This window comes from Pollachius pollachius, assembly GCF_949987615.1.
Source record: "Pollachius pollachius genome assembly, chromosome: 1".
Taxonomy (NCBI): domain Eukaryota; kingdom Metazoa; phylum Chordata; class Actinopteri; order Gadiformes; family Gadidae; genus Pollachius; species Pollachius pollachius.
In genome coordinates this window covers 18,088,595-18,101,094 of record NC_136934.1, presented here as the reverse complement: position 1 = coordinate 18,101,094, position 12,500 = coordinate 18,088,595, and the positions used below count along the sequence as shown (strand labels likewise).

Genomic DNA, 12,500 nt, shown 5'->3' with positions numbered 1-12,500 from the left:
TCTGTGCGCCATTCATTGTATTCAAATGTTTTTATCCTGAACTGAACAAGGCTCAGATAAAGACACACATGTAGAAGCTAAAGAGAAACCATAAGGGAAACGTGCTCACATCTTGCCTTTGACCCAAAGACCCCCTCCTCTGATTCTCCGTGTGCGCCGCCACTCTTCGGCAGCGTCTTGTGTGAGGGTGAATCACGATACCAAGACCAAAACAAACAACAGCAATATTCAACTTTTGCAACCACAATAGAGAGAGAGAGCGGGGTCTGGGGTGGGGAGGGGGTGTGGGCAGAGGGTCCTCGACTTCTTATTAATTATGCAAGATTAGTCTAATTATAATTCAGTAAATGAATGTGTGGCAGAAGGTGCGAGGCAATGGGGATGGGAGATTTGCATGTTAAGTGGGCAGGGGAAGCGGCTAATGCATGCTAATATATGCCTCAACGTCTCGCTTTAATTTCAGCGTTTGCAGCTGTGTGCGTCCGGACTGAGGGGGGGTGAAAAGTTGACTGTGTGTGATTTTGGGAGGGGTGGTGGTGGTGGTGGTGGTGGTGGTGGGGGGAGGTGTCAGTATATGAAAGTGTGTGTGTGTTTGTGTGTGTGTGTTAATGTTGAATATGTTGTTACATAAACAGGAATGATTAGATAGATGAAGGCCAGCAGCATTCCAGAAAGTTAGCATGTGGGGGACAGAGAGCGATGACATTGACCTGATCATGGCCTCGTAAAACCACCATCACACCACCACCACCACCCCCACCACTGCCCTCACACCGCTGACTCCACGCGTCAGGTGGCTGGAATAATGCCCTCTTCTGATTTGGTGAACACAAAGCGACCACAGAGCAGGTGGTGCAGAGTGTTACAGCAGCCTGAGAGGCGCCGGTCACTGGGGCTGAGAATACGCTCCAACCCCACCTCTACTGCCCCCACCCCCAACGCTCCAACCCCACCTGTACTGCCCCCCACCCTCTACGCTCCAACCCCACCTCTACTGCCCCCACCCCCAACGCTCCAACCCCACCTCTACTGCCCCCCACCCTCTACGCTCCAACCCCACCTCTACTGCCCCCACCCCCAACGCTCCAACCCCACCTCTACTGCCCCCCACCCTCTACGCTCCAACCCCACCTCTACTGCCCCCACCCCCAACGCTCCAACCCCACCTCTACTGCCCCCCACCCCCAACGCTCCAACCCCACCTCTACTGCCCCCACCCCCAACGCTCCAACCCCACCTCTACTGCCCCCACCCCCAACGCTCCAACCCCACCTCTACTGCCCCCACCCCCAACGCTCCAACCCCACCTCTACTGCCCCCACCCCCAACGCTCCAACCCCACCTCTACTGCCCCCCACCATCTACACTCCAACCCCACCTCTACTGCCCCCCACCCCCAACGCTCCAACCCCACCTCTACTGCCCCCCACCCCCAACGCTCCAACCCCACCTCTACTGCCCCCCACCCGCTACGCTCCAACCCCACCTCTACTGCCCCCCACCCGCTACGCTCCAACCCCACCTCTACTGCCCCCCACCCCCAACGCTCCAACCAAACCTCTACTGCCCCCCCACCCCCTAGGCTCCCAACACCACCTATACTACCCCCTACCCCCTACACTCCAACCCCACCTATACTGCCCCCAACCTCACCTCTACTGCCCCCCACCCCTTACACTCCAACACCACCTCTACTGCCCCCCCACCCCTCCCGGGGTCTCAGATACTTGGAGGTATGTTGCCATGCTGATGGCTGGGGGGTTTAACATGATGAAGAACTGAAGAGCGACCGCAGCTCCTAGCGTCATGTGGAACTACTAGTGCCACGCAGAGCTCCTTCCTCTAGCGTACGCTGGTGAACACGTTTTAGAATCTACAAGGAGGGAGGTGGGGGGGGGGTGACCAGATTAAAGTTCACTCATCCACCGCAGAAAGGAAGGAGATCTGGGACGAGCTATGACAAAGAGAGGAGGAGAGGAGGAGAGGAGGAGAGGAGGAATCAAGGTGTAGCTGCGGGTTGTAGAGCAGGGAGAGAGGGAAAGAGAGGGCTGCCTGGGATTAAAAAAATACATGTACTGTTTTTATCTTTTTTTACACTTTTCCACACTCGCCCCGGCTGGAGCAGATATTTGGGGTGGAGGTCGAAATTCTCACAGATAAATTCGAATCACCGACAGCCAACAACAATATTGATTGTCCTCCACTGAAATAGCTCAAATAATGAAATATTGGACACAGTTTTGGAAGCCCCGGTGGTTTTGTAAGTCCTCTTCACGTGGGAGCGAGCTGGAGGGGGAGTGATGACAGAGAGGGGGAGAGAGAGAGAGAGAGAGAGAGGGGTAAAGGATTAGCAGTCACTAGAAGGGTCCGGGGCTGTGTGGCCAAAATGGAGTCCCTAGGTTTAAGTGACATATATTTAGTAGAGAGCGCGGTGTGGGTGGGATTGGAGAGACAATATACCAAACCCTCTCCTGGAACATCTTCCTCCTGCTCTTCACTGCTGTTGTTGCTTAATTGGAACATTAATGTGTGTGTGTGTGTGTGTGTGTGTGTGTGTGTGTGTGTGTGTGTGTGTGTGTGTGTGTGTGTGTGTGTGTGTGTGTGTGTGTGTGTGTGTGTGTGTGTGTGTGCTTGTGTGTCTGTGTGCGTGTGCTTTTGCAAAACAACCCGTTGGACATCTGGTGATCTATTCATATTCTTGCCATTTGGCGTAACGACATTGAAACACTTAATAATTCCCAAAACAATATATATTACATTTCAATTATATACATACATGAAAATACATATATATATAATTCTTCTCTTCCAATTAACTTTTCTAGTGTCCCATTGTTATTGGAAAATAATATTCTCTCAAAACGAATTTTATCTCATTAGATTTAACACACGCACGCGCTCACACAGAAACTCAAATTCATGGGTAAATGTTCTTGTTGTTTGCCTCTCTCTCTTACCCTCTCTCTCTGTCTCTCACTCTCTCTCTCTGTCTCTCTCTCTCTCTCTCTCTCTCTCTCTCTCTCTTATCCCTGTCTCTCCTTCTCAGCATAGGGACTTTGGGATTGCGGCAGAGCCGCGTTGCCATGGCAGCGGGCTCTGTTGCCGATCTGTGTACACCTGGGATTTGAAGTCTCTTTCCGTGCTCTTCCTATCATCCATTTATTCTATACATGTTTCTATCCTGCTCTCCATCTTTCTCTCTCTCTCTCCAGCTTGCTTTGGACTAGCAGAGATGCTGTCAGAAACACACTCTCTCTCTCTCTCTCTCTCTCTTTCTCACTCTCTCTCTCTCTCTCTCGCTCTCTCTCTGTCTATGTCTCTCTCTCCGTCTCTCTCTCCTCTGTCTCCACCCTCCATCAGTCAGTAGAGAGCGGTGTACATAATGAGGCCCATATTGAGATAGGAGGAGAGTAGAATACTGCTGTGTCCATACAACGCTGGGCTTCCTTCGCCCTGTTTTTCCTCATCCTCTTCTTTGTAACATCTCTTCCTCTCAATGTCTCGTTGTCTCTTCCCTGCTTCCCTCTCCATTCCCTTGTGGGGGGTTCAAATATGGCACCGCATGTTGCCACGGTCCCCTGGGCCCCCCGCGGCATACATCACTGTCTCCCGCTTTTACTTTGAAACGCACCAGCTCACTTCACTGGACTCCACACTTTTAGATTTCACATCCCTTGATTTAAAGAGTAATAACATTGACTCTCATAGTAAACCAAACAGCGTTTGATCGATGTCATCGCTGTGATGGCACGCACAAACACAGACACACACACAACTATACACACACAAACACACACACACACACACACACACACACACACAAACATACACACACACATACACACACACGGGTACATGCAGAACCAACTTGCACGTAACCCTCAAAAGGAAAACAGTGGAAGCTATCTTCTAATCATAATTAACGTCTCCTTTGATTAGTGCTTGTGCCCTGCCGGCCAGGCGCCGCTCCTAATGTCTTCATGCTCCTCTCCCGCTCCACGCTCCAACGTGTCCTCTTGTTTGCCTCTGCAGGTTCTTCCTCAAGTTCTTCCTCAAGTGTAACCAGAATTGTCTGAAGACGGCGGGGAACCCAAGGGACATGAGGAGATTTCAGGTACGGCGTTGTGCGGGGAGACAGCTCTGTGAGCGGAGGGGAGGAAAGAACGGGACTTAACATGTGCGGAGAAATGAATACAGTCAAAACAAAAGGCAATGTAGGCCGGCTTTTATAAAAAAACTCCTGCCACATTCTTGCATGAACAAGGATACAGGGCCAGATTCACTCCACACGGTTCACTCTGAGGAGGTATTTTCCGATGGCACGCATGGTGGAGAAAGTCAAAGGTGAAAGTTAAGAATCAATATAGAGTCGGAGAAATGGAAAGAGAAACAAGAGGATTTGAGACGTGTGGGAGAGACGGGAGGGTGGAGGGGGGCAGGAAATAGGTTGAGGTGTTTCAGGAAGTTGTCAAGAATTGAGTGATTGGCTCCAGATGGAAGAGGTCATGCTCCGTGACCCAGGAAGTGGTCACAGGGGACACTCCCGCCTTACTTCCTCTGCTGTCTTTCAGCATCAGCGGCCAATGCCGAGTATTCCCCTCCTTCTCCCTCTCTGTCTTTTTCTCTCTCACACTTTCTAACCCTCCCTCTGTCTCCCTCCCATTCGCTCCTTCTCTGCCTCCCACCCATGTAGTCCTCCATGTTGGTTTTAACTCTTGCATGGTGGGACATGGAGGAGTTATGAGGGGCTGGGCTTTTCAGGGGCCCTCTCCTCCTCAGGGGCCCTCCTCAGGGGCCCTCTCCGGGTTAAAAGGTGACGAGGAATGAGCAGCAGGCGCTTCTTGATCGATAATTTACAGTTATTTTCCCAAAGATCGGGACTCCCCATACCTCACACGTTTCCCTTCCTGTTCCCTTTGGGTTCGGTCTCTCCTCACCTCCAGATGACTGCCATGTGTTGACCCTGATCTAGCTAGGTTCTTTCTTTAATTCTGCGGAACGGATGGTTCTTTAGTTGGAAGTCACAGAGCTGTTAACATCAACATAAAGATGATGAAGATGAGTGAAGGACTTCTCTGGCCTTTGGTTAAAATATGAGATTATCTCAAAAGATTATCGCATCATATCATATCAACAATCAGGAGTAGTAAAACATAAATTTAACAATGGACCTAGGTTTCTGCTCAGTAAGTTTGGCTTGGTAATCTTACCAACCACCCCCTTACATTCCCGATATCTATCCTCAGGTGGTCCTGTCCAGCACGGTGACGGTAGACGGCCACATCCTGGCAGTGTCCGACAACATGTTCGTCCACAACAACTCCAAACATGGCCGCCGCGCCCGGCGCCTGGAGCCTGGCGAGTCGGTGGAGAACGCCATGGAATACGGTACGGATTAGAGCACTGATACGCACGGCATACAAGGACTCACCACCAGGAGTCACGACACACAAGGACTTATCACCGGGGGTCCTTGGGTGTGTCTACAGGATTCATGGTGATGAGTCCTTGTAGACACTCGGTACAAGGACTCATCACCATGAATCGTCATGTTTCTCATCGTTGTCTTCAAGGCTCTTAATTGGAATCATAATAATTAATAAACACCATAAATATTGGTCAGACCTTCTTTCACCCAAGTTCATTATGAGTAGTTTATTGTGTAGACCTTCTCCTAGTCTAGCGGTGGACTAACCTAGCCTCTCTCTCCCTCCAGCGACACCCTGCATCAAGGCCATCAGCCCAAGTGAGGGCTGGACCAACGGGGGAGCCATGGTCATCGTGATCGGGGAGAACTTCTTTGACGGCCTCCAGGTGGTGTTCGGCAGCATGTTGGTGTGGAGCGAGGTGAGGGACCCGATGATCTGCAGCGGGTTGTAAACCATAGGACAGCATGCAGCCTCTTCAGGACTCCAATGTTAATGTGCCAGCCTGATGCTGGCCGGTGGGGTACTGAGGGTGTTTGATGATCCGCCGCTCACCTTCATCCCTCTCGTTCCTCCTAGTTGATAACGCCTCATGCCATCCGAGTGCAGACGCCTCCGCGCCACATTCCCGGCGTGGTGGAAGTAACGCTGTCCTACAAATCCAAACAGTTCTGCAAAGGTGCCCCGGGCCGATTCATCTACACAGGTAGGAGACCTGCTCGTCCCGCGTGACCACAGAGACCCATCTGTTTGGACTCCCAAGGTTCTTAACAGAGCATTAAAACAACAACATACATCAACCTCACCCGCGCCTCAATTTACTGTATCTGTAGTCACTGTAAGTCATATTTTGGAGGAGCTCCCCCTGACTCAACTGTTTATAGAGCTATCTCCAGGGATGCAGTGGTCATTTAAAAGAGCTCTTTGTTCTCAAATATTATCTCCAACTTTCTTTGACAGAACCACACGCATGTTGTTCTTTCCTTCCAGCCCTGAACGAGCCGACCATAGACTACGGCTTCCAGCGCCTGCAGAAGGTCATCCCGCGTCACCCCGGGGACCCTGACAAACTAGCCAAGGTCAGTACATGGGGATACGGATAAACAAGCCTAGCTTAGTACATGGGGATACAGATAAACCAGCCTAGGTCAGTACATGGGCTGTGGGTCATGTGAGCTCTGTGTTCCTTTCCATCCATCGGTACATTATTTGATCCCACCCTGGGTATTGAATTAATGAATGGATTGTTGTTTTGCTTGCAGGAGATGCTGCTGAAGAGGGCGGCGGACCTGGTGGAAGCGCTCTATGGAAACCCTCATAGCAACCAGGTAAACAAGCACCTCAACACATCACAGCTGCGTGTCTTTAAATCTACTTTCTTTAACGGGATGGTTTCATTAAGATCACAATCTCTTTTGCAGGAGAGACATTTAAAACACGCTACATTTAGTTCAAATTAACCTTCAGATTCCCTATGGGCCCGACCACACACACCCTGACTGTACTGACGCTCTCTGCGCCTCCTGCAGGATATGCTGCTGAAGCGTGCGGCGGACATTGCTGAGGCGCTGTACAGCGTGCCGCGGCCCCACAGCCAGCTGCAGGCCCTGCCCAGCTCCCCGGCCCACGGCAGCGTCATGGGCCTGGGGGCCTACCCTTCCCAGCTAGGGGTCAGCATCGGGGAGCCCCTGCAGAGCAGCCAAGGTGAGGACAGCGGGCAGACAATGCTCAGACCTAGACCTGGACATGGGAGGAGACCCAGGTCCACAGTCAAAAAGGAGGACCCGGACCCCCCCGGAGCATCTGATGGGTTAATAAGCATTGACCATAGGATGTTTGACCTGATGTCCAAATAACTTTATCTTTTCAAGTAACAATAAGGATCACACTGATTCACCTGACGTTCAGTTCAATGCTCATGATCCTTTAAGTGGAGCGTTAATATATCAAACATAAAGATGGGCTAAAAAATAAGGCTCAGTCTGGAACTACAATAATACAAAGAAGAAGAAGTACTATCTGGTAGTTTAATAATACAAGAAGAAGTACTTATATGTACGTATACTGACTCAGAGTGCGTCCTTGTTTCCAGGGTACATCCGTAACTCCAGCAGCCTGTCTCCTCGTGGCTACTCCACCGCCTCCACCCCTCAGCACTCCAGCTACGGCAGTGGGGGGATGAGCGGGGGGTACGGCTCGGTCCCCATGACCAGTCTGGGGGTCCCGGGGTCCCCTGGCTTCAGCAGCGCCTCCCCTACAGGCTCCCCCTACGGTAGGACCACACTCTGTCTGTCTCTATAGGAGCCCTCAAAAAAGGGCTGTGAACCCGTAACATTACGCCCTCAACAAGGGGCTGTGAACCCGTAACATTACTCAACAAGGAGACGTGAACCCGTAACATTACGCCCTCAACAAGGGGCTGTGAACCCGTAACATAATGCCCACCACAAGAGGCTGTGAACCTGTAACATAACTCAACAAGGGGCTGTGAACCTGTAACATAACTCAACAAGGGGCTGTGAACCTGTAACATAACTCAACAAGGGGCTGTGAACCTGTAACATAACTCAACAAGGGGCTGTGAACCTGTAACATAACTCAACAAGGGGCTGTGAACCTGTAACATAACTCAACAAGGGGCTGTGAACCTGTAACATAACTCAACAAGGGGCTGTGAACCTGTAACATAACTCAACAAGGGGCTGTGAACCTGTAACATAACTCAACAAGGGGCTGTGAACCTGTAATATAACTCAACAAGGGGCTGTGAACCCGTAACATAATGCCCACCACAAGAGGCTGTGAACCTGTAACATAACTCAACAAGGGGCTGTGAACCCGTAACAAAGCTCAACAAGGGGCTGTGAACCTGTAACATAACTCAACAAGGGGCTGTGAACCTGTAACATAACTCAACAAGGGGCTGTGAACCTGTAACATAACTGAACAAGGGGCTGTGAACCTGTAACATAACTCAACAAGGGGCTGTGAACCTGTAATATAACTGAACAAGGGGCTGTGAACCCGTAACATAACTCAACAAGGGGCTGTGAACCTGTAACATAACTCAACAAGGGGCTGTGAACCTGTAACATAACTCAACAAGGGGATGTGAACCTGTAACATAACTCAACAAGGGGCTGTGAACCCGTAACATAATGCCCACCAAAAGGGGCTGTGAACCTGTAACATAACTCAACAAGGGGCTGTTAACCTGTAATATAACTCAACGAGAGGCTGTGAACCCGCAACATAATGCCATCACCAAGGGGCTGTGAACCCGTAACATTACTCAACAAGGGGCTGTGAACCTGTAACATAACATGACAAAGGGATGTGAACCTGTAACATAACTTAACAAAGGGATGTGAACCCATAATATAACACAACAAGGGGCTGTGAACCTGCAGGAACAGGGCTAGGGGTTATTGCCATAGCTTTGTCTGATTGGCTGAAGCGAGCTCCAGCTGATTTCACTGTAATTCACTTGGCACCAATTTGAGCCGATCAACAGTCAGCGACATCAGTGACCTGGTATTCCCAACACTTGGATCGTATTTATTCTACTTTCTGGCTGGTCTTGCATCAATGTATCGATGTATTGTATAATAATTATCTATATATTTTTATATATATTTATTAACCTCGCCTACCGAGTACAACACGGCATCCATTTTGCAGGGTTGGTGTTTTTGTGAAAACTAAAAGTCTTCTTTGTCGTCCTCAGTCATGCCATCCAGCCCGACCATCACGGGGGGCTCCAGCTCCTCCTCGTCCCTCCTGCCCTTCTCCTCCTTCCCCTCCACCAAGCAGAAGAGTGCATTCGCCCCCGTGCTGCGGCCCCAGGGGTCCCCCTCCCCGGCCTGCCCCGCCTCGGGGGTCAGCTTCAGGGGGAGCCACCCCACGCACTACCTGACCCCCCTCTCCGAACTCACCAACGCCGTCTAGCCACTGGACGCTGCTCCCCCGGGAGGGAGACCCAGCTGCCCCCCGCCGCCCCCCCGCCCACCCCCACTGCCCGGCCGGCGGGTCATGGATGTACAGTCAATGAAGAAAGGGAAGGAAGAAGAGAACAGAACAGAATCCTAGTTTGGTTTTTGTTCGTTGGTTGTGTGTTGTTGTTTTAATCTTCAAGCGATGGTGGGCCTCGCCCCCTCGATGTAGCAGTGCCCCCCCCCCCAACCTCAGACCTCCTCGGCTCTTGAACTAGGAGGACACGAGAGAGAGACTGATGAACATAGCTCTCACCTCCCTGAGATCCCGGCCCTGCTCGGCTCAGCTGGAAGACAGGATCTGTCCCAAAGATGAGCCCCCGACCCAGAGACACAGAGACTCTACCGCAAACCACAAGACTGGGAGAGCTCTCCACCTGATACTCTTTTCCTTTATTTTCTCTTTTGAAAGCCAATCAGGGAGGACTGCACTGGCCTGATGGAGGCGTCTGAGTCTTGAACTCAGAAGGGGATTGGGAGAAATTCCCAATTGCTTTCAGGGGTGGGGGTTAGTGGGCAGGGTTTATTCTTCCCAAAACTGCCAGGAGAGAAGGTTGGCCGATTCCCTCAGGAGAGCACTGGTTTGGATGAAGGACAACTGGGACAGCTCTGATAGGTTGAATCTCTGCAAGCAGGGCGGGTCTGTGTGGACACACCCTCATAGGCATGTTTGTACATTGTCTGTGAGCTAGCAAGAGGTTTTTTTGTAGTAGACTTTTTGAAGACGACTTACATTCCGTGATATAGACCCTTATTTTTTTGTTTCAATTGATACGGTTTCGCAAGGGAGGAAAGGTGTCCCTTGTTTATAACTACAGGGAATCATATATTGATTTATTTAAGAACAAACAATTTAACTTATTATAGTTAGTTTAGGGAATAATATAAATGTGTTTTATCAGCGCCTGATCCTTTTTTTTTTGTTATTACAATAAGGTTAATTCATCTAAAATGATGAACATCTAAGAGGAACTTCAAACCAATTGTTTTGTATGGAAACGTTTGGAGGTTGCTTATTACAAAATAAATCATGATTTATCACACTCACACAATACAATAAATGGAATGTCCTTGCTATAAAGGATACATTAGTTAGCCTTATTTTTATTCATTTCATTTGTATGCATGCTTTTTCACACTGATGCCCTTATATTATTTAATTTCACATTGCAAATTTATAAGTATAAATTATTAGATATATGTTTTTATTGTTTCATATTAAGTAGTTCAAGTCAACGTTTCTAACCACTATGCAGTACAGAATACAAATTAGCGCAAACTGGAAAAAGCAACTGACAAATTGGATGCCTATAAACGTATCGGCCGTCAACATGAATAATGTTCAAACACATAGGTACAAAATCATACTCAGGATATGACAGAAGAACAGAGAGAAAATGTATTAGTGTTTCGTTGATTTTATTTATTTAAAATTTTATTAGCATTTAAAAATATGTTTTGGAAACCATTTTCCTTTGAAATGGTATAAAAATTGTTCCAAATGTGGTTTGTCTATCTCCCAGGTGTAATTATATTTTGTGCTCCAAATAAAATAATTAAAAAAACAAGCGCATTGTTGGGTTTTATTTCAGCTCCTCTGCTAAGCAGTGGGAAGCCATCCCGCTGTCCCCTTGGCCAGCCCTGGTGCACAGCGACAAACACAAAGTCCATTCAAGGCCATCCATTATCCTGTAGATATTCCCAGGGCTCCGTGGTTCCCGGTGATTCTCCGTATCTCCCGAGCGGAGCCGCATCTATTCCTGACTGTTGCCGTCACCTGGGCTCGCGGCGGCTCGATGCTCTGTGTGTATACATATCTGATGAGCCGTGGAGTGTTAATTGTGACACCGGCGTTAAAGAATGAGTAGGGCACGTCAAAATGCATCCCCCCCGCCTCCCAACATCCCACCCCCCCTCTCCTCTCCTCCAACTCCATCCCAGAGTCGGGCTCCTTGTTGTTCTGCTGAGGACCGGGCCCCTGGGGCCTCCCTGAGCGCCTCAGGAGTATCACTTTATATCTTACACTCCTCCTCCTTGTCTTCCACCTCTCCTCTCCTCTCTCCTCCTCTCCCTCCCTGCTGAACTACAGGCATGTGCATGGCTGGTGCTTCTCTCCCTCCCTCCCTTCTCTCTTTCAGTTTGCGTTTGGAGCCCTCATCCCCCTCTTCTCTCACTCCATTCGTCGTCCCCTCTCCACTAATGTAATTAGCACTGGTAAAGAAGGCCGGTTAATTACTGCCATTTTTTTTTTGATCAGGTAATTAATGTTATGCCAGGAAACAGCAACTGTTTCATTAACGCAGCGCTCAAAGCAGTGAAGGGGGAGGGGTGGGGGTACGGGGGAGGGAGGGATGGATGGGGGCGGGCAATGGATGTGTGTCTGTGTTGTTGTGTGTGTACTTCATGTACAGACAAGAAGGGCTCAGGACTCCAGGAGGAAGCCTGCAGGGTCTGAACCTTCTCAAGACATCCTCCACCTTCCCACACCTCTCTATCCTCAACCTCCCCTCACCTCTCTGTCCTCCACCCTTCCCTCATATCTCTGTCCTCAACCCATTCCCTCACCTCTCTATCCTCCACCCTTCTCTCATCTCTCTTTCCTCCACCTCCCCTCACCTCTCTATCCTCCACATTCCCTCATCTCTCTATCTTCCACCCTCCCCTGAGCGCCTCAACCACCTTATATTGGCCCCTCATCCCTCCACACTCTGCGCAGAAGCCAGCTCTCTCCTCCTCTCTCCTCCTCTCTCCGCCTCTCTCCTCCTCTCTCCTCTCTCCGCCTCTCTCCTCCTCTCTCCTTCTCTCTCCGCCTCTCTCCTCCTCTCTCCTCCTCCGTCTGCTTTGTCCATAAAGATCAAGTGGCACTTGTCAATTGGCAAAGCGAGGCTCTCCTCCCCTCCCCTGTTCTTCTCCTTCCTCGCTGTGCCGCTAATTTGACAAGTTAAAGTCAGCCTCTGGTTGTCAGCACCTCGGCGTGGCTCTCCTCAGCAGCGCTACCTTCTGCCCGGCGGTGCAGCGACCAGATGCTCCTCTTCCAGATGACTGTTCTGTTTATTGTTGTTGTTTTAGCGCCGCTGCGATC

General features: G+C 50.0%; 1 protein-coding gene across 1 annotated transcript in view; it reads left to right on the top strand.

Annotated features, from left to right (window-relative positions):
• Positions 1-9,374, top strand: part of ebf2 (EBF transcription factor 2) — a gene marked incomplete at both ends in the record, with an annotated part of 32,408 nt that extends 23,034 nt beyond the window's left edge. The window contains 9 exons of the mRNA XM_079740101.1: positions 4,033-4,114; positions 5,247-5,388; positions 5,717-5,847; positions 6,006-6,132; positions 6,417-6,505; positions 6,689-6,754; positions 6,956-7,130; positions 7,519-7,698; positions 9,154-9,374. Of these exons, the coding sequence (XP_079596227.1) occupies positions 4,033-4,114; positions 5,247-5,388; positions 5,717-5,847; positions 6,006-6,132; positions 6,417-6,505; positions 6,689-6,754; positions 6,956-7,130; positions 7,519-7,698; positions 9,154-9,374 (1,213 nt within the window). The remainder of the gene's footprint in view (positions 1-4,032; positions 4,115-5,246; positions 5,389-5,716; positions 5,848-6,005; positions 6,133-6,416; positions 6,506-6,688; positions 6,755-6,955; positions 7,131-7,518; positions 7,699-9,153) is intronic.
• Between the last annotated feature and the right edge of the window lie 3,126 nt (positions 9,375-12,500).